Consider the following 20,238-nt stretch of genomic DNA (forward strand, 5'->3'; position numbering starts at 1 on the left):
TGTCACTTCGGTAGATTGTCTGTGTCCTAAGGCACAGCAGAACAGAGGCTTAGTTGAAGGGCTGACATTTGGGATACAAAGGGAAATTAATCTATTAATGTTTCTTAGGCATGGCTGTAGCTCAGCACTGCCTCTGCTGTTGTCAGTATTCTCTCCATGTGGGGAGAATGGGCTTGGCCAGGCTCACACCAAAGCCCTGGTTGATGGTGTGGTGCACAAGTGCCTGTGGAGCTGGCTGGGTTCCAGACAAACTGCTCTCAAAAGCAGAGTGCATCCAGTGTGTGTGAGGACTCTGAGGGACCCCTTTTCTCACCCTGCTGCCCTGCTGGCTTTGTGCTCCCTGGGGGTTTCTCTGCCATCATTTCCCTAACAGCATCATTAGCTCACTCCTCAGAGCCCTTTGTCCTCTGCAGGATCAGCCTGCCCTCAAACAGCCGTGTGCTCACATTGCCTGGGACACAGCTCTGCAGCTGGAACGTGCCCTCCTGGCCTTCTGCAAGTCCTTGTGCTGCTTGCAGGACAGTGTGTAGTGCTGCTGCTGAGCACTTCAGCTTGTGGCTAATGTGGTGTGGTGTAATCTGTTTGGGAGTTCTTTATTTTAATTATATTATTGTGGGTTTTATATATATATATATATATATATATATATATATATATATATATATATATATATATATATATAAAAATTAATATATATTATTTCTATTGATATATAAGTATATAATAATATATTAATAATATGTATAATTAATAGAATATTATATATAATGTAGGTTATATATAATATAATAATTATAGAAACAATATAATTAATTTATCAAATATATTGATATATCGATATATTAATATATAATGTAATTAATATATTGATATATAGTATTAATAATAGTATATACTAATATTTCATTATATATATAAAATATATATAATTTAATTATTTAATTATACTTTATTAAGTATACCTGTGGGCTGCACAAGGACAAGGCAGGCTTGCCTGGGTCCTGAGCTGGGGAAACCCTGCATTTTTATCATCCTGCTGGCTTTATGCATCACACAAAGATCTCTGTGTGATTCAGGAAGCACAGAGTGCAAAATCTCATGCTGGAGACAGCATTTTAATGCTGGACAGGATTTAACTATCTCTGTGCATTGGTTTGTCAAGTAGAGATGATGTGAAAGGTTGGAAACTCATGGAGTAGCTCAGGAAAGCTGGTTTCTAAACCAAATTTTTGGGCTCTGAGTACACCTGGATGAGGTCTTTGTGCCCCAGGAATGTCAGGGATCTCCATGAGACCTTCCTCCTGACATTCCTCCTGAAAGCAGGTGATCCCTGAAGCCTTGGATAGATGCTCAGACATTCTCTGGCAGCAGCAGCACCCACCAGCTCTCCTTTTGTACGAGACAAAGCACTTTGCAAGGTAAGAAGGTCATGGGGCATTGGGAGGAGATGGGAAAAGCCAGCCTGATAATTAGGATATATGGGATGGTCTTGGAGAGATCTGCTGATCCCACAGGCAAGCAGGACACTGCTGAGCAGTTTCTGGAGCTGTTTTCTTTTTAAAAATGTGACTTGAAGTTCCTAGCTAATCTCAGGGCCTTTTCTTTTGTAAATTTTAATTAAAAAAGATTAAGTAGGTAAGTGACTTGGGTCTCTGACATGATCCCTTATTAAATTCACTCTCAGACTTGCCGTGGTTCAATCAGAAATATTTAATGAGCCTGTACCTGGTGGGAGCCCATTCCCTTAAGGCTGGGTCAATATTTGAGGCTGGCACAGGCACTGGGGAGGTGGGGTCCCTGCAAAGCCAGCACTAATCCTGTCTGGCATCACAGGAGCTCAGAGGATGCTGTCTGTGCCAGCTTGTCATGAGTGTCTGGGCTGCTCTTGCTAATGGAGCTCTGAATTTCACACTGGAGGATTCCTGGGTGAGCTTTGCTGGTCCTGGGCCTGCTGACTCCAGGAGAGAGCCTGTTTCTCCTTTAAAAATGGGATTTAAGTAAGTGCCACGATTTTCACCCCCTTTAGCCTTACATTCCCTCAGCAAGCCAAACCATGGCTGTTTGTGGTGAGTAAATGTTGGATGGCAGCTGTCCTGTAAAGGCTGCAGCAGGGAACCTGGGGGTTGACCCCACTGTGCCTTTCTCCCTGCATACCAAAAGCCAAGGCTAGCCTGCAAGAGCTCTGCTTGGTGCTCCCTGTAAAGCCAGCTGGCTTCTTCAGCTTCAAATCCCCCTGCAATCTCAGCCTGCAGTAGGAGTAAATGAATTTGATTCATACCTGAGACATCTTACACAAACATTCAGGCCAACCTCTCCATTGATATGAGGAATTTTTTTTTTTTCCCTTTAAAATCTGTCACTTTACTTCTGTCTTACTGGGAAATCAACATGGCCACTAGCAGCCTTGGTGTGCTAGTCAGGAACACCCAGGAGCTTTTGTGGGGTTCTGTGTAGCCAAAGCAAGAAAGGTGGAGGTACTTCAATGAGAAACTTGCAAAGGAAAATGGTTTGTAGCAGGAAATTTCCCTCCAGAAGAATATGGAATTCTGCTGGGGACACTTCAGGCCCCATGGTGGGCTGGCTGCAGTGTGCACAGGTGAGGATTGCAGTGGAATGACCAACAAAGCAGCAACTTTATCAGCTGGAGCTGATACAGGGGTGTTCCAAAGCAGCTGTAGGCAATGGGGCAGTGATGCTGGGCAAGGACAAAAGCAGCTGCTGCTGCTGTCCATTCAGTGCACCAAACCAGCCCCCCAAATCGAGCTGTTTGGGGATTCCTGGGCTCAGAGGCTGACAGGACACCAGGGAGGTCACTGGCATGTTTGTGTCAAGGAGTCAGCTCAGACCTGGCCCAGGAATTTGTGCTGTAGCTACAGTGCCTGCCCAAGCTGTCTGTGGGAGTGGAGCCACCAAGAGATATTTCACAGATGTGCCTGCTTTGGTGTCTGTTCTGTAAAGGCCTCCACTGTTTCCTTTTATAACTCTTTTCTTTCCTTCCCAGCTAAAGCCCATCCCGGTTTTCCCTCAGACTGCAGCAGGCACTAAGCCTGCACACAGTTGCTATCTAGTGGCCAGAGGAAGGTAATGGAAGATTTTCCCTGCTGGTTCTGGGCAAGAGGACTGCTACAGAGAGACAGACATACAGGCAGGAATCTGTTACATGTCTTCATGCATATTGTTAGGATTACTGCTGTTTTTCAGTGGGTTAGATCTCTGAAAATTGTTTTTCTTGATGGTGCAATCAGTACTATTTAAGCTACAGTTCACTGCAGTTGAAGTGTACAGTTCACTGCATAGCTAAGGATTTGTAGTAACTAATGGTATTGGGGATTTGATGTACTTGAAATCTATTGGGAAGTAGAGCAGGGACAAGCCCCATTACTGAGAAAACCACTGGTACCATAATATACTCAACATTTTATTATAAAACCCTCTAAAGAGCCACTTTATAGGTCACAGTTACAACAAAGGAAATGCCTTGAGTTAGGAAAACAATGGGGACACAGAGACATTGTTTAACATTTCTTGTTTGGGGAAAATGGACTTGCCCATGTTTACCACTCCCTCACAAAGACATCCCAACAGGAGCACTGAGGCTGACTGGGCTGTGAGGGGGAAAGCAGAGCTGCTCCTGCCCATGGCTGTCTCAGTGAAATGTCTGGACAACTCCTGGAGGATGGCACAGGGTGTACACTGAGGGAGGATGGCAGCAGGGTCTACACTGAGGGCACGGTGTACACGGATATTCAGGTACAGAGAGGGGCTCTTGCCAGCTCTTCATGGGCCAAAAAAAAAACCTTCATGGAGTCTGTGGCCTTTTGGTGCTCTGGTGAAGGAAATCCCCAGGATCCTGAACCAGAATCAGCCGTTTATTTGCATGATTTTTTCCTATGTGCAAAACCTTGCACAGGGCCAACCTGCCAGCTGAGGCTCCTGAGGCCTGGCATTGGCAACTCCTCCATCTGCACCACAGTGGAAACTAAAGAGTAAAAAAAAAAAATGGAGGACAGTCACCTTTCCTGCTTCCAGGATAGCCTGACCAAGTGTTTTGTTGCACCCTGGCTCTGTGGTGGGGGCAAGTAAGCCCAGAACCTATCAGGACATTCTCACTCACCCCAATGACAGCACCAGCTCTGAGTATCACAGCCCTGGGCTCCCACTAGCTGTTTGGCCTTTGTGTGAAGACAAGACAGCCCTTTAGAGGTGCTCTCAAGCCTTTAAATATTTTCCAGGGTGAGGAAGGTACAGCATTTTTCCTGTCTGCCTTTACCTTGGCTTTGGTGTAGCCACAGGGCCCCATGGATGATCCACCCTGGGAACTGGTACTGCTTTAACTTTGTAGGGTTAAAACAGCTCCAGCCCCATCCATCAACCCAGTTCCTGAGCCTGGCCTCTGAAGGGCCATCAGAGGAGACAGGAAGAGGAGTCTCCAGGCCATCACACGTGCCAGCAGGTTACAGGGAGGGGAGGAGTGCATAGATTTCTGCTAACCCACTGCCACCCTTCAAATTTCAATGTCTCTAAGTTTAGCTGTCCCAAATCTCCAACCTCTTTCGTTAGAAAGCTTGGCTAGGGTAGAGAGGGGTGGGCTTTGGGGGCCATACTGCCAGGGCCCAAAGGCTGTATTAATGATCAGGAAATGAGGGTGACAGCACCAAGAGGTCCAGCAGAGCCCTGGCAGTGCAGCCTTACAGCAGTGGGGAGGGACACAGGGACGGCTTCAGCTGCACCACAGCTGGGGGCAGCAGCATGGGCACTGCTTTACCTCCCCTCTCTTGGGAAAGGGGATCCCTGAAGGATGCACTGGGATCCAGCTTTCCCATGAAACAGCTGAGCAAGCCCTCAAATTTTTTTTCTTTTTTTTCCTTTTTTTTTTTTCCTTTTTTTAAGAACAAACTTCTCAGGTGAAGTAAGATCTTCAAGAAAGCTAACTGAATCTGGCAGATCATCTTTGCTCAGAGCTCTTGGTGCTGCCAGTCTGTAACACAGCTTACAGCATGAGAAGGTGAGCAGCTCAATATTCTAGCAAACCTGCAGCTGGTAGGAGATGCTGGAATGCATCAGGACACTGATTAAAAAATGCCTGGACAGGCTGCTGTGTGCTTCTCATTCATGTTTGAAGAATTGCTCACACTTGGGGATAGCCCTTGACTGAAGGCTGGATGAAATGCAGCTGAGTGATGACTGGCAGCAAGACAGGTTGACAACTTTATCAGGACAGGTACAAACTCACCAGGCTGAGGAACAGCAGAGGTTCCTTCTGAATCCACTACAGTCACTAATATAGAAACCTTAATTGATAAACCTTCAGAGTAGAAATACACAAAACACCCCCTATGTACAGTAACGTTCTTGTTTACATCAGCTGGGTTAGGACTTTGATGGAAGGATTGCCACTGGCTGTTATTGTTTTAGCTACACGGTTGGGATTTGTCTGGAAAGAACAGGTTCATGTGGGATAACTCTGATCAGCAGCCGTGACTCCAGCGCTGCGTCGGAGCCGTGGGCGCCGCGTGGAGGAGGCACTTGGTGTGTGGTGGTGCTGAACACCCAACCTCCACTGACAGATGGTTGAATCCCCTGGGCCAAGCGTGGGCAATTTGAGTCTTTAGTCCATGTCTGAACAACGTGCTTCTAACTAGCTCCCTTTTTCTCCCATTCCTGCCAAGGAATAAAGGCAAATTAGTCAAAATGCAAAGCAGGCAACATAACGTGCATGGGATCAACACGACTGTCTGGTCCCCAAGTGGTTTTGGCTACAGGGTGGGTCAGGGATATTTTAAGTTACAAACAATGCATGTATTTATTCATTTAAATTGTAGACAAGGCAAACACAGGTGGAAAGACTGGAGGAAAATCAGACTGATGTGTCTGAATTGTGTTGGTCAGGGGTGTTTCCCAGACATGGGACCCCCCCACAAACTCATCCCACCACAGCCAGTTTGCTCCACTGCCAGAAGGGAAAGGCAGAGGCTGTCCCAGATGGATTTTCCAGCTGTACCTCACCTTAGCTTTCTGTAGGACTGTTCCCTTCCCTGTGACCATAACAGATAAGGGCCGATTTTTTAAAGCCGTGGCTGAGTTGACTGGTGAGTTCTCTGTGCTGTTTGCTGGACTGGCACTTTTTGTCTGAACCTACAATAAAAATCAGAGCAATGATCATGACTACAGACTACTGGGAGAGATTGCTGCCTTTTCCCACCATCTCCTAGTCACAGCATCATCCCATTTGCACTGAGGCCCATTTTTTCAGTGACATGCCAATTTCAAAAAAACACCAGGGGAGTTTGTGATGTGTTTGGGTTTTTAGGACTCCAGAATTAGAAATACAGAGCAAGGTGCAGGTGCTGGAGATCTCCATTTCATGCAAAACAAGTTCCCAAGAAGGAAATTAGATGCCCAAATCTGCAAAATCCATCCCTTAGCTCAGCCAAGTGCAGAAGGAGCTGAGTCCAGACCTGCATGGCTCTGGAGGGTGTTGCTCAAGGCCCTGCAGGAAAATACAACCACTCTCCTGAGCCCCATCCACCTTTCACTTCCCCATTACTGCTGTTACCTCATTAGATTATTATTACATAATGTATATTATATATAATAGTCAATACAGACATATTAGCTATACATTCATGCGAGATTGCATATTACACTGATGCTATTATTAATTATTACATTTTTAAGCAGGCTGAGTCACACAGTTCACTGTGTGACTGCCTAGCTGCCAGAAAGCTGCTGTGCATCCCAGGGGTGCCCCACATACCCGTGGGGCTGTGTTCTCCAGGTGTGTGGTGTCCACTGCTGTGCCCAGTGTCACCGGGCCAGACTCTGCCTTCTTCAGGTTCTCCTTCACCTCTACCAGGCTCAGCTCCAGGTCCACCCTTTGGCTTTCCTTCCTTTTGCATTCTTCATCTATCTCCTTCAGCCTCTGCTCCAGGCTCTTGTCTGTAGGAAGAGGAATTTGGTGCCTGCTGGGAACCTGGGGAGCTCCTGAGGGGAGCAGGGATCAGGGCATGTCCTGTACATTTTCCTTGGGATTTATCCCAAGAGGGATGTGGCTCTTGCTCTAGTGCAGTCTGGGTTATGTGGTTTGGCTCAAAGCACCAGGTTCTCCCCATCTCTTCTGGTCCCAGGAGGGCCAGGTTCATTGCCCCCTCCATCTCCAGAGCCCCAGCTTGTCTCAATTCCACACATCCCACCTTGCCCTGCCCTACCTGTGCTGCCACCAAGCATTTCCTTCAGCTCCCGCCTCTCCTTGCGCAGCTGGGTGAGCTGAGCTCGGATCTCATCCTTCTCCTTCTCCAGCCTCTCCTTCTCCTCCGTGAACCGCCTCACCTCTGCCTCTGTCCTGTTCTTGCCCAGCTTGGTTTCCACTGCTCCTGCTGGAAACAGCCCACCAACAACAACCTCAGTAAGGGGGAAAAAAGCAGGAGGGAGAAAACCTTTTCAGGTGCTTGGAAAGAAAACAAGGGAAGGTCTGAGAAGTCACCAACCACAGCACACAGACTGCTGGAGAGCAGAGGCAAGTCAAATCACAGGGCACCGCCTCTCTTTAAGCACCCTCGGGCCACCTGAGCAGCACACCCACCTGGCAGTGGCATCTGGGCCACCTGAGCAGCACACCCACCTGGCAGTGGCATCTTGGGCCGGTGTGCAGGCACCAGCTGGGGACTGCCTGCTGGAACTGGGCCCGCTGGCACCTCGGGGGCCACACTGCTCTGCTGCTGGCTCTGCATTTTGACAGCAGGCACCCGTGGCACAGCCTCCTCGGCCTCTGGCTTCTCTGGGTGTTTCTGGGAAGGAGAAGTGAAGTGGGATGATGAGGTGTAGGGAAGTGGCTCAGTGATTAAGCCTGGTCTGGTTTCAGAGTTTGGACAGTACCTGCTCCGAGGTCTCTGCTGCCTTAGCACAGGGCTCAGCTTCCTTAGCCATGGGGGCTGTCTCAGCTGTGCTCTCTGGGGCAGCCTTGGCAGCCCTTTCTAGGGATGGTGACCCAAGGGGGGAAGACTGGCATGACATCTTGCCAGCACAGTGCAGTAAGGACTTCACTGGGGTCAGATCCAGATACACTCTGTCTTGATCCCCCTCCAGTTTGCTCTCACTCTTGGGTGCTTCTTCCTGCAAAAGAGACCATCTGCTGCAACTAGAAGTACAAGAAACATCTCACTGCAGAGCAGCACTATCTCAGGCAATCTGGAGTATTTTCCAAAAATCTTAGAGGAACTAAAATGCCAGTCTCTGAGTCATTCCACAGAGGCCTTTTTGAAGTACTGAAGGAAAGGCTCCTCCTGTTTTCCTTCAATAGGTCTCTCTGATAGCAGCAACAGCCCCATGCAAGGATATCACACTGTTGTACATCCAGCAACCCATGCCACATTCTTTGCCTTTCCTGAGGTGACAGTCCCATTCCCAGCATGACCCATTGTTCTTATCCTTTCACACAGGACTTGCTCTTACAGACATAAAAAGGAATTTTGAAAGGCTAGGATCCAAAAAGCGCACTATCACCAAATAATCCGTGCTGTTTGCTGATGAAAACCGTGGAATTTTATCCCAGCTGCCTGAGGATCCCTACAGCCCCTTTCTGGAAACCTCTCTCCCATTCCTTAGCAACTCCTCTCCACACTTGGTTCTGCTCCATTGCAAAGGCCAGGATCTCCCCAGGGGCTGGGAATCCCCCCCTTGCACTGCTGGAGACTCCCCATGGGCAGATGTTTGCTGTGGTGCCCCCAGAGCTCCCTGCAGCTCTCTTACCACAGGCAGGTCTGGCAGATCCACGTCGTCATAGAGCTCCTCCTGCTGCACCCTGCCCTTGGGCAGGTTGTCAATGTAGGCATTGGGCTCAGAGTATTTCCTCTGCATTAGCCTGTGAACAGGACATCCCATCAGGGGACTGGATTTGCTGCATGGCTCTGCAGTGCTGCATTTTGAGACACCTGAGAACACCAGTGCTGAGGTGTGGGCAAGGCCAGGCAGCCAGATGCAGCAGAGGAGAAGGCAGAGCCATACAGAGCAGTGGGATCACTGCTGCTGCTGCCTGGTAAGCAGCACCCACCAGAATGGGGCTGTACTTCCCCTGGGCTCTCTCCTTTCTCAGCCACAGCAGCACTGTCACAGACACATTTTATGAAAAAGCCTTTCCTTAGGATTTTTTCTACTGAGAAGCTGAGAGGCTTCAGGAACAAAATGTAAACAATGGTTATCTGCTGCTGTGGAATGCAACAGGTGCATCTGGGATTGGTCTCATGTGGTTGTTTCTAATTAATGGCCAATCACAGTCCAGCTGTCTGGGCTGCCTGGGTCAGTCACAAGCCTTTGTTACTCATTCTTTTTCTATTCTTAGCTAGCCTTCTGATGAAATCCTTTCTTCTATTCTTTTAGTATGTTTTAATATAATATATATCATAAAATAATAAATCAAGCCTTCTGAAACATGGAGTCAACATTCTCGTCTCTTCCCTCATCGTAAGACCCCTGTGACCACCGTCACACAGCACAGTCACCCTGGCCCAGTGATGGACTGGGTGGCTGAGAGCCCAACCTGCTTTTGCAGCAGCCACTCAGGCAGGTGCCCCATGGCAAGCTGCAGCTCAGGAAGTGCTCTCCTGTCCCAAAAGAAAGTGGCTGAGCTGCAGCTGTGAATTCACCTCCTATTTCCATGGCAGCCACCCTCCCACAAGTGGAGAGCCCCCTGCTCTGGCTTGCTTTCCCTCTACCAGCCCCAACCCATTACCAGTGACATACAAGAAGGAATTCTTGGCAGCGCTCACAATGCAGGAAACCCTGTCAGCATCCACGTAATCGTAGGTGAATTCCTCTGGGTCTGTTTTCGAGCCTGACTCCGACAAGAGGAGGCCCAGCCAGTGGCCCATCTCCTCTGAGGACTTTGCCTGCAGGGTGATCAGACAGACAGGACAGGCTGCAGCAGTGGTTTCTCTGCACTCACGGGGCTGATGCTGGCTTAGATTGGGTAGGGAAGCATGCTGGCAATCCCCTGGGTATTTATAATAAAACTTAAAAGTAGGCTCTTAAAGGCTGCCTTAAAAGTACAGCTCTATGCATGGACTGATTCAAAATTTTGGCAGCTACATAAATGTAGCTCTTTGCTCTGCTCCTTCCTAAAATTTCTAGTCAGTCTGCATTTTCCTTTCAGTGGTGATCAACTCAGCTGTCTACAAGAGTAAGAGAAGTCTCTGGGGCTGGAGATGCTGGCAGGGAGCAGCTTTGGGTGAGGAAAGCCTGCGGGTTTTATTTTGCACCAGCAGAGTGCAGCAATGGGATTGCCAAAACAGAGGCAAGGAGACCCGAGCCTGCGAGGTCCCAGAGCACAAACCCCTTCCATTGTTCTTTGCAGAGGAGAAGGAAGAGTTTAGAACATCAGAGTCCATTGCTTTAACATGGTCAGGACCCAATTCCCAGCTGCAGTGAGCAGTCTGAAATTTTGCAACATGAAGAGTTAAATTCTGTGCCATGAAGTCAGCTCTAGCAAACAGCCACATGCCCCTCCCAGTGCAAGGGACTGCACATAAAGCAAGATGTTGGCTAATGCAGCCACTTTTTGCACTGATTTGAGGAGTCAGAGCAGTAACCACAAAGTAAAATTCAGGGCAAGTGAATATATATATACACTTTCCAAACTGGAAAGTATATTTTGAGCTTTCAGTCTGTTTTATTTAGCAGAGACTTCAGTCCCTGGGAAGCCTGCCAGCCAGCCAGTCCGTAGATTGAGTCTGACATTGAGTCTGACATCCCAACAAAATACAGATTCTTCCATTCACAAAATGTAAATTTTCCCAGCACCTCTTCTTCACATCTGTGATTGGGCAAAATTTTTTAGATACAGACAGACCCTGAATCTGAAACTAAACAAAAACATCTTCCAATTTCATGGTATGCCCTCAAAGTCAGTTGTTTAGCTATAAATATTCCACCCACTGGAAAAATACAGGAAATTGCTCACATTGTCCACCTCCTACTATAACCATGCTGTCGTCAGAGAGAAGTAAGATTAGAGATAAACAGTCCTGGATGCAGACAAAGGAAAGTAACAGATGGAGATGAATTCACTTGCACTTTCAGGGGCAGATCTGTGATAGGCTTACTTGGGATGTGTGCCCCATGGCTTTGGGGCTCTGCTGTCAAAACATGAAATTCTCTGTTCCTCCTAACCACAGCCTTAAATCCCTAAAGTGGCATTGTTCTCATCTAACATTAACCATCTGCAATGCACTCCACAGAACTTAATTATCCAAGGTTATCCTGCAGTGGGGGAGAGATGGGAATCTCCAGAGAACCCCATGTCACCCCTAAGATGAGTGCCTAAGATGAAGGCTGAGAGGTGCCAGCATCACACACAGCCTGGATTACCAGTGAGGTGGGACACAATTCTAGGTGACCACAGGCAGATCAACCAAAGTCCTGCTCTTCAGGTTCTGTTTTGTTGGACTGATGTTCCTCTGGAGGAACTCATTGGAATTTAGACCTCCTAAGGTACCCAAGCTGGTGATTTTGAGCAGAGCTTTCTCAGAGATAGACACCCTACCTCCAAAACAACCCGTTCCTCCCCGTTGTGCAGGATGCGGAAGGAGTAAAGATGGTCAGGGCTCGGCTCTGGGATGATCTCACAGCCTGCCAAACTCAGGGGCTGCTGAGCCAGCTTGCTTCTGTTCCTGTCCTGGTAGAAATGGAGGTGCCCATCTTTTATCTGACACCACCGTGACTTCCACTGGCTGTTCACCAGCACATTCAGGTAACCTGCAAGCAATCACAGCTCATTAAACATATTTTCCATTTAATCCAGATTAATTTGTGGGACAGCCTGGGGATGTCTAAGGGGTAAGTTATGAGATCACCACACAACACAAAGTCACAAGCACGAATAAAGAGCAAAAGCACAAAGACAAGCTATCCTATCCACACAAAACAGGGTGAAAAGGGTAAAAATCTTGAAAATGATACCCTTGAAATTCAGGATAGCTTTGGAGCAGCGAGGTGGCTGCAGCTGGTTGGACAAAGTTGGTCCCAGGTGGTAAACACAAGCTGACCCTCACAACTCTCCCTGCAGGCTCTACACCCTGGGCAGCACAAATTCCCTGTGTGTGCATGTCTGGTATTACCCACCCTTCCTCTTGGGTCACCCTGAGAGCCACAGGCACCACAATCTGCATGGATTTGCTGGCAGGACCACCTGGCACAGGCCCATTTGAGGAGGATGATGCCTGGTGCTCATCCTGCCCCGAGGCAAATCCCTGCAGAGGGACTCATGCTGCCACTCACTTGAAGTCTCCAGGGATCTCTCTGGGCTCTCCAGGGAGCTGGACTTCTTCCTCCCAAGGTTCATCAGGTTGCTCAGTTTCAGGCCAGTTGTGCCCTTCTTCTTAACTACCAGAAATGAAAAAGACACATGTGTGGCTTTCCCAGCTCCCAGCCTGCTGTCCCACCTCACACACATCCCTTTGCAGAGAGCAAACCTGTGACTCAGGGACAGGCTGGAAAAGTCCAAAGCCCAGGGAGTTCAGGAGGAGGATGGCACCACTAAGATCAGTTAGGGATTTGTGGAAGATGCTAATCTGTGTTGCTTTACACGTGGGGTGGCTCTGACCAAAGGCCAGTCCCTGCAGGAGCAGTGGGAGGTGCTTGCACAGCTCTTGCTGGGCAGTTCCCAACCTCCCTTCAGTTTCCTACACCACAAACAATTTAATTAAGAGCCATTACCCATTAACATTTACTGTATTCAAGTCTTTTCCTCTCTAAAAACAAGGACACGAGGTGGGAGGGGTAAAGTTTATGTCCAAAGAACCTCTTCAACATTCTCCTACTGAGCACATCAGTCAGTGTGTGAATAAGCCTGTGGAACCAACAGGTAATCCTGGTAAGAACATCAACTTCCCAGGCAATGAATGCACACACAGCTTTCATCAGGTCAGTTGGAGGTGGCAGTGGCAGGAGCCACAGAAGGCTAAGGGCCCAGTGTCCCTGTCATTCCCAGGGCAAGGTTTTACCATCTTTTGCCTCAGCTGTCTCCACGTGGCCGTCGGTGCTGCTCCCGCTCTCGGAGGCTGCAGAGTATCTCTCAGACACCTCCACCTGTCAACAAGCACCAGGCACAGGCTCCACAGATGCAGGTGACCCATTCTTCCAGCCAGAACGGGCTGCAATGACCTTTTTCCCCATCTCCCATGTTATGAGGTCCCACTCTCTCTGTAGCAGATGCTTTCACCTGGCCATCTCCGGCCAGCTCACTCACACTGTGCTGTTCCCATTGCTCCTGAACACATCCCACCCCAGCTGGGCTCACCTCTGAGGAGACAGTGGCACCACTGGTGCCACCCTATGGCACCCTGCAGCCTGGCTGGTGACAGTCCCTATAGGGGGCAAGGGCAGAGGAACCAGCCAGGTGCCCAAACAGGTCCATTCTGGGTGCCCACCAGAGACTTAGGAAAGTCTCTTTGTCCTCCCACTATTATGAAACAAGCTGCTCCCAGGGGAGTGTCACCTAAACCTGGACTAGAGATGGCCCAAGCCCTGGCATCCAAGGGTCTGTGTCCCTCCCAAAGCTCTTGGAGAACACAACCATCCCATTGGGTGAGATAGCAGCTCCTGCCCTAGACAGTGGGTAGCCAAATGCTGAGTTAGTCTGGGAGGGAAGACACGGCAACAAAATTAAGATGCAAGGAAAATTAAGATAGTTCCAAGAATGCTCCTTTTCAGCAGCACAGGAGTCTGGTTACACTCATACCAGTCTTTGCTTACTTAAAATTAAGGCACCTACACTGCTCTCTACTGGAGGAACAGGGCTGGAAAGCCCAAGTGCTAGTTCTGTCTGTGGAGACAAGAGGTACCTTTGGGTAGCTGAGACGCTGAGAGTCTGGGATGTACTGGTTTCCTTCACTGCCCCCTTCACAGAGCAGACCACTGGTCTCTTGGATTACCTGTGCAGAAGGGGAAGCCAAAGCCTGTGAGAGAGCTGAAGTAACAGGATCAAATCATCTCCCCCAGCTAGGACAGGCAAAACCACATCAGCCTGGGAGACCCGTGGTTTGCTGTCCCTGTGACCCTGGGGACTGTCCTGGAGCTGCATCAGGCATCCAGCAGCAATTGCTGGATCCAAGTCACGGGGAGAGACTGCCAGCAAAGGCAGCCCTGGCGTCTCACAGCCCCTCCTGGGCTCCAGGAGGCTCCTCCTCCTGCTGCTGTCCCATGGGAAGGGTACATTTACCCCTGCCATCAGCCAATTCTTGCTGGGGACCCGGCCCAGACATTTCCCCCACCACAGCAGCTGGGCTGGGAGGTCCCCACGGGGCCTCCAGCACACTGAAGGCAGCAGGGAGTACAGGAAGAATCTATCCCAGGACATGAAAATGAAGTGGTATATTTGTATAAAGGCTTGCAGTGAGGAAGAGAGCCAGAGCACGCAAGGACAGGGTTGAGATAAGATCTGCTCTCCCAGCAAAGCATGGGAGCACCAGTGGGACAAATCCTGGAGGTGTCACTGACCCTGAGCCACTGCTCTGCCTGGTCCTTGCTCTGCAGCCCCAGCACAATGACATCGGCGTTCGTGGGGATGATCTTCAGCTTGTGCTCCTTCTTCCTCACTTGCTTTTCCTTGTGAATGACTGTGCAGCCCAGCAAATTCACGTCCAGCTGGGGGTTGTGGTCCTTGGAGCTCTTGTAGCACTGGGGAAGGGAGACAGGAGTGGGTGAGAGGCAGAGGAGGAGCCTTCCTGCTCACTGGCAGGAACTCAGCCCCACAGGTGATGCATGAAGTCGTGCAGCCACGTGCATTAAGTGCACTGAACACAGCAAGGTCCTACAGTTCTAACAGGTCTGCACAGACTGCACACAGGAGATCCCTGATGTGCAGGTACACACACATCTGACTGCATGCACACATGCTCTGAAATACCTTCTACTGACACAGGATCAAGTATGTGGTTAGCCCTCTGGGGTAAGTGTCCCTTCTGCTCAACCACCTCAAAACATTTGCCCAAAAAGTATCCCTAGACATTTTGGGGGATTGGGATTTTGGTCACAAATGTGTCCTTGTGCCCCCTTCAGCAATCCCATGCCCACGTTCCTTCTAAAAAAGGAACAAGATCCCCAAATCTCCAGGACATGCATTTGAAGCATCTAGGAGTATTTTGTTTTTTGCCAGCTCATTTAACATGGTCTGAGGTGCCACTTCCTTCCTCAGCTCATAAAACCAGACTGTTTCAGACAGAGAGGAGAGGATCTGCTCACCAGCAGCCTGGTGTCCTTGATAACACACAGCTGCTTTGCCCACTGTCCCAGCCACTTCTTTCTCCACAGGAAGGCACAGATGCGGGCGTCCTTCATCAGCTCAATGGTGGCCTCAGGGGATGGCCACTGATGGGTTGCTGACTTGCCTTTGCTGCTCTCTTCCTCATCATAAGATTCGTAGGAACTACTAACAGCTTCACCATCTTCTACAACAAAAGCAAAGCTCTGTCATTAAGTCAATTTTTAGAATAACTCTGAGTCGAATGCTTCCCTCAGCCATGCTCACACATGCACAAGCTTCCAGTGCAGGGATGTGTCTTTTGAGGCTCTCCTACAGGAGGATAATTAATAGGGAAATTACCCTCATAGAGCCTTTTTTCTTTCTAGCCCAATATGAATCTCATTGCAGTATTTTGTGCCTAATAGCCTCTGTTGGCAAACACTCAAAAGACACTTCTCGGCTGACCACAAATCTGAGAACATTCCCTTAGACATTTCCTGATGTTTGCTGCTTTCCCCCCAAAGATGCTTTTGCTACTTTCCACTTCAAGCCAAACACACACAATTTTTAAGGCAACAACAGCAAGCTACAATCCGCCCTTGTCCTCTAAATGCCAGAAGTAAAAATGGTATTTGCAAGGCCATGCAGCAAGCAATGATCTGTTGTATTTCAGATGTCATTCACTTCCCCTCTCTGGCCTAACAAGTCCCTCTCTCCCTACTCAGCATCTAAGGGACAGCAAGGGGGTTTGAAGTAATACACTGTGGCAGCACCAAAAATTAGTCATAAGTGGCAAATGTGAGGAGTAGTAACAACATTTTTTATGTCCATTCTTAAATTGATTGCTATGTTACTGGGATGAGTTGGAATTTTCAATACTCAGCTCTAGGGCATTGCAGAATTTTGGAGTTTTCAGCTGATCACTGGTACCAGGCTCATCAAAAACACTGAAAATGCTCTCCCTGACTGCAGGGGGATTTGCAATGCTCTGCTGGCATTTAGAGCTCTAAGTCACAACATAAGCTCACAGAGCAATATGGTAAGTTTGGGGCAACATTTGTGTAGGGTTTGGCATTCTTGTCCTACCAAACAGCATGGAGGAATACTGTTAAGTTTCTCTCACTGGAATTTAATCTAATTTGGATTCTCACCAAATCTTACTATCTACATAAAAAATAACATTATCAGATTGGTGCAAATGAAAAGAAGAAAAGCAGCCAGAAAAGAGAAAGAAAAAGGCATTAGGAGCTTCACTGAAGAAGGTTTCAGTTGGGTTTATTTGTTCTTTAAATAAAAGGAACTGAAATGCAGTAACAAAGCTACACTCTTACCCCCAGTGAAATTTACAACCTCCCTCAAGTGATCAAAACTTCACCAATTTAAAAAACTTCTTAAAAAGCAAATACTCCTTTTGAAAATCTCTTAATGGAGCACATCTCCAAGCCCTCAATGTATCAAGCTGTCCATCTTTTATGGGAAAACTTTTATGGGAAACCTCAGTGCATTCCCACTATGCAGACCTTGTCCACAGGCAGAAATTCAGATGGAGTAACAGTGCAGGTGTTTCTCACCTATAAACACCAAGGAGCTGAACCTCTGCACTGCTACAGGACCCTTCCACAGGCAGCAGCAAGGATGCCTAAGGGAACCTCATCTTCCAAAATTCCCTCCTTTTCCACGTGGGCCCTCTGGCCTCTTTTGGAAGTCTCTGGTATCCTTACCTAAGCAGCAGGTCTCAGCCTGCCACCTTACTGCTGAGAAGCTCTGGATGCTCTTCTGTGCATCAACCACAACCCCAAGTGTGGTTCCTCATGAGATGAGCTCTTCCCTGCTTGAAGAGCTGCTGGCCTGGTGACACCGCTACAGCCTCATGAAGGAAAGGCATTTACCAGGCTGTGCACCTGGCAAATGGGGACAAGCCTTGCCTGGTGGCTTGTGACAACCCTGTGGTCACTACTAAGGCTCACAGTCCCAAATCATACAGCTCAGGCACCGGTGGCAGCCACAGTCCTGGATGTCTTTATCTAAAGCCACCTCTGCTTTCCTGTGGGTCTTCCCATGAGCTCTCAGGGAGCTAAATCCATGATGCAGGAAGCTCAGACCATGATGCAGGGAGCTAAATTCCATGATGCAGGGAGCTCAGACCATCTGATACCGCCACTTTGCTTCAGTGGAGCACCTTCAATCCTTCACCAAACAGCTACCAGTCAATACAGCCAGCATTACCACCCATTATCAGCTCCACACCAGTGACAGAACCAGAATAAAGGGGAATAAAGGCTAGGGAAGTTCTCTTCATTGTCATCCTGAGCACAGGGAAAGCCACAAAAAATAATGCATTGTGCAAAACAGCGAGAGGTGGTTATCCTCCATGCATGTAACAGGCAAATCCAGGGAGATACCTGATAATCTTTGCTAAAACTGAGCTTTTGGGGGGTATTTTTGGGTTTGTTGTTGTTGTTGTTTAAAAAAGGCACTTCAGGTTTGGAAAGCATGCCATACCCATAGTTATTGTGGCATAAATAACGCCCTCAGTAACCTGCAACCCTGGCCTGGGTCCAGCCGCAGCAAGCCTACCAAAAAGACCTGCACAGTCAAAAAGAAAGAGAAAGGGAGACAAAGAGAGAAAGCCACAGATAAGCAAATGCAGAGAACAAGGGCCTCAATCCCCTTGGCCAGTGAGGCTGTCCCATCCCTGCATGCTGAGATTTCATAAAGGGACAGCATTTTCGACCCATCCCCTCAAACAAGGCAATTCCCTTTAAAACAGAATCGTCATCATCGTAATTAAGAGCAGCCAGGGCTGATGAGCTGTTTCAGCCAGAACAATGATTGCTCAGTTGGCAGCCACGGGGCTGCTCCTCTCCCGGTTTCACTCCTTATCGCACCCTCCAATTATGCAAAGGCTGCTGATAAGGCTTTAACACATTTCAGCCCAAGAGGAAAGGGAGGCAGCAGCCTCTGCTGGAGCTGGAAAATGAAAAGCAGAGCATCCCCAGCGGAGGGGTGGGAGTGCTGCTGATGAAAGATGGACCCCGAAACGCAGCACACACTCGCCCGCTTGCTTGGTTTTAATTAATCCACCCCCGGTTTGCTGCAGTGTCTCACAGTCCCACCTCTGATGGTGCACGAAAGCTCTATCTCCTCAGCCCATCTGGAGGCTTGCTTTGATGTCCTTTCTTGGCAGTGCACCCACTTATTTTAATCGTGTTCCTATTTTTGTCTGACCTCACTACACCCATTTGTTTGGGGACACATGGGTGTCTTCCAAGGCTCACGCTGTAACACTGTCAGAAAGTACCACAGAGGGACTTCTCACAAGAGCTTACAGCTACAGGACAAGGGGAAATAGATCCAAACTGAGAGGGTAGGTCTAGTCTGGATTTCAGGAAAAATCCTTGACTGCAAACATGATGAGGAACAGGCACAGGTTGCTCAGAGGGGCTGTGGATGCCCTAGCCCTGGAAGTGCTCAAGGCAAGGCTGGCTGGAGCTCTGAGCAGCCTGGCCCTGTGAAAGGTGCTCCTGTACATGGCAGGAGGGTTGGAATGAGATGGTTTTCACAGGCCCTTCCAACCCAGGCCGTTCTATGATTCTATGGAAGACCAGCAGCAGCTTCCTGGACTGCCACCCCTCCCTACCCAGCTTGTGGGGAAAGGCATAGAGGGCTGGGGGGCACCTGGGGTCAGGCTTTGGCATCTTTGGCCAGAGCAAAGCCAGGCATGTCCAGACTGCCCTTTGGCAACAGCAGTCACACCAAGGTCCCAGATCACCTGCTAGCAGTGAGCACCACTGTGTAGGACAGGTACAAATACTACTGACTACTGGGATGGGATGGGAGGGATGGGATGGGATGGGATGGGATGGGATGGGATGGGATGGGATGGGATGGGATGGGATGGGATGGGATGGGATGGGATGGGATGGGATGGGATGGGATGGGGAGCTTGTGCTTGTTGAAACAAAGGACAGGACAGGGACCTGCAGGATTGCCCTCATGCTGCAGCCTGATCTCTTGAGGCAAAGCAGGGCACCAGCACCACTGCCCACTCCCCTCTGCACAGCACAGCACACTTCACCTTCTCCTGAGCCCCCACAGCCTCTCCTGCCATGTACCTGCTGCTCCACATCTCTCCCTGCTCCCCCTTCTGGCTCATCCCCCCAGGAACCACCTCCAAGGTGAGGTTGCCAAAGAGCACAGAGATTCTCACCATGCTTCCTTCCTTCCTTCCTTCCTTCCTTCCTTCCTTCCTTCCTTCCTTCCTCCTCACAGAAAGCAGACTTGGTAGCAGACCAGGAGGTTTGTGTAGAAGGGATGTGGTGGGGTCTGCAGTGGCTGAGCAATCACAGGATGCAAAGGCCCCATTCTCCTCAGTGGTGAGCAATCACTGGCATCCTCTGCCCCATCTCTGCTGCTTTCTGTCCCCACCTGCAGCTGTGGAAGTGCTCAGGAAAACACAGAGCCTGCTGGTGCCACAGAGAGCCTCCCAGAGCTGCCTCACTTGGACAGTGCTCCCATCATTTGTGCTTTTCTCTTTTTGCAGCACTCTGATCTCTCATTTCCTTGGGCATCTGACTGACCTAGATTTCGGTGGGTGGTGGGTGTATTTGCATCTCAGAGCAGCAGGCTACCAAGGAAAAGCAGAGGTGGGAGCTGGGTGTGCACTGATCATTCCTGCCAGCCAAGTCTCTGATCTGAGGGTGAGTTCTGGAGCTGCCTGGATAACACAAGCTGGGTATCCCAGCACATGGATCCATGGCTGTACTCCAGCTAATCCAGAATGTGCCTTTTTATGCCACGGCTCTTAACAATTTATCCACTTTCCCAATGTGCAGCAGAGGGGAAAAAGAAATCTCCTTTATCTCACATTGCAGGCATGGGATGAGGCTGCAGCACCCTGGGCTGCCCCAGCTGCAGCAGGGCTTCACTCACAGGGCACCACAGCCCTCACCTCAGCCACAGGACCCAAAACCTTTCAGCAAACACAGGGCAGAGCTGGGGGA

At 49.1% G+C, this 20,238-nt stretch overlaps 1 protein-coding gene across 4 annotated transcripts in view; it reads right to left on the reverse strand.

Annotated features, from left to right (window-relative positions):
• Nucleotides 1-3,405: 3,405 nt before the first annotated feature.
• The window catches only part of AFAP1L2 (actin filament associated protein 1 like 2), a 66,920-nt gene continuing 50,087 nt past the window's right edge, over nt 3,406-20,238 (reverse strand). The window contains exons 6-20 of one of the 4 annotated variants that reach the window (XM_036385895.2): nt 17,738-17,821; nt 15,235-15,437; nt 14,491-14,670; nt 13,836-13,925; nt 12,996-13,080; nt 12,271-12,375; nt 11,537-11,748; nt 9,739-9,884; nt 8,749-8,860; nt 7,876-8,112; nt 7,622-7,787; nt 7,209-7,376; nt 6,758-6,939; nt 6,007-6,135; nt 3,406-5,661 (exon numbers count right to left, since the gene is read on the reverse strand). In XM_036385895.2, coding sequence (XP_036241788.1) covers nt 5,635-5,661; nt 6,007-6,135; nt 6,758-6,939; nt 7,209-7,376; nt 7,622-7,787; nt 7,876-8,112; nt 8,749-8,860; nt 9,739-9,884; nt 11,537-11,748; nt 12,271-12,375; nt 12,996-13,080; nt 13,836-13,925; nt 14,491-14,670; nt 15,235-15,437; nt 17,738-17,821 — 2,126 coding nt within the window. In that variant the 3' untranslated portion in view covers nt 3,406-5,634. Of the gene's footprint in view, nt 5,662-6,006; nt 6,136-6,757; nt 6,940-7,208; nt 7,377-7,621; nt 7,788-7,875; nt 8,113-8,748; nt 8,861-9,738; nt 9,885-11,536; nt 11,749-12,270; nt 12,376-12,995; nt 13,081-13,835; nt 13,926-14,490; nt 14,671-15,234; nt 15,441-17,737; nt 17,822-20,238 lie in introns of all 4 variants that reach the window. The other 3 variants (XM_036385894.2, XM_036385897.2, XM_036385896.2) reach the window with 3 other exon arrangements.

This window comes from Molothrus ater, chromosome 8, assembly GCF_012460135.2.
Source record: "Molothrus ater isolate BHLD 08-10-18 breed brown headed cowbird chromosome 8, BPBGC_Mater_1.1, whole genome shotgun sequence".
In the NCBI taxonomy this organism is placed as follows: domain Eukaryota; kingdom Metazoa; phylum Chordata; class Aves; order Passeriformes; family Icteridae; genus Molothrus; species Molothrus ater.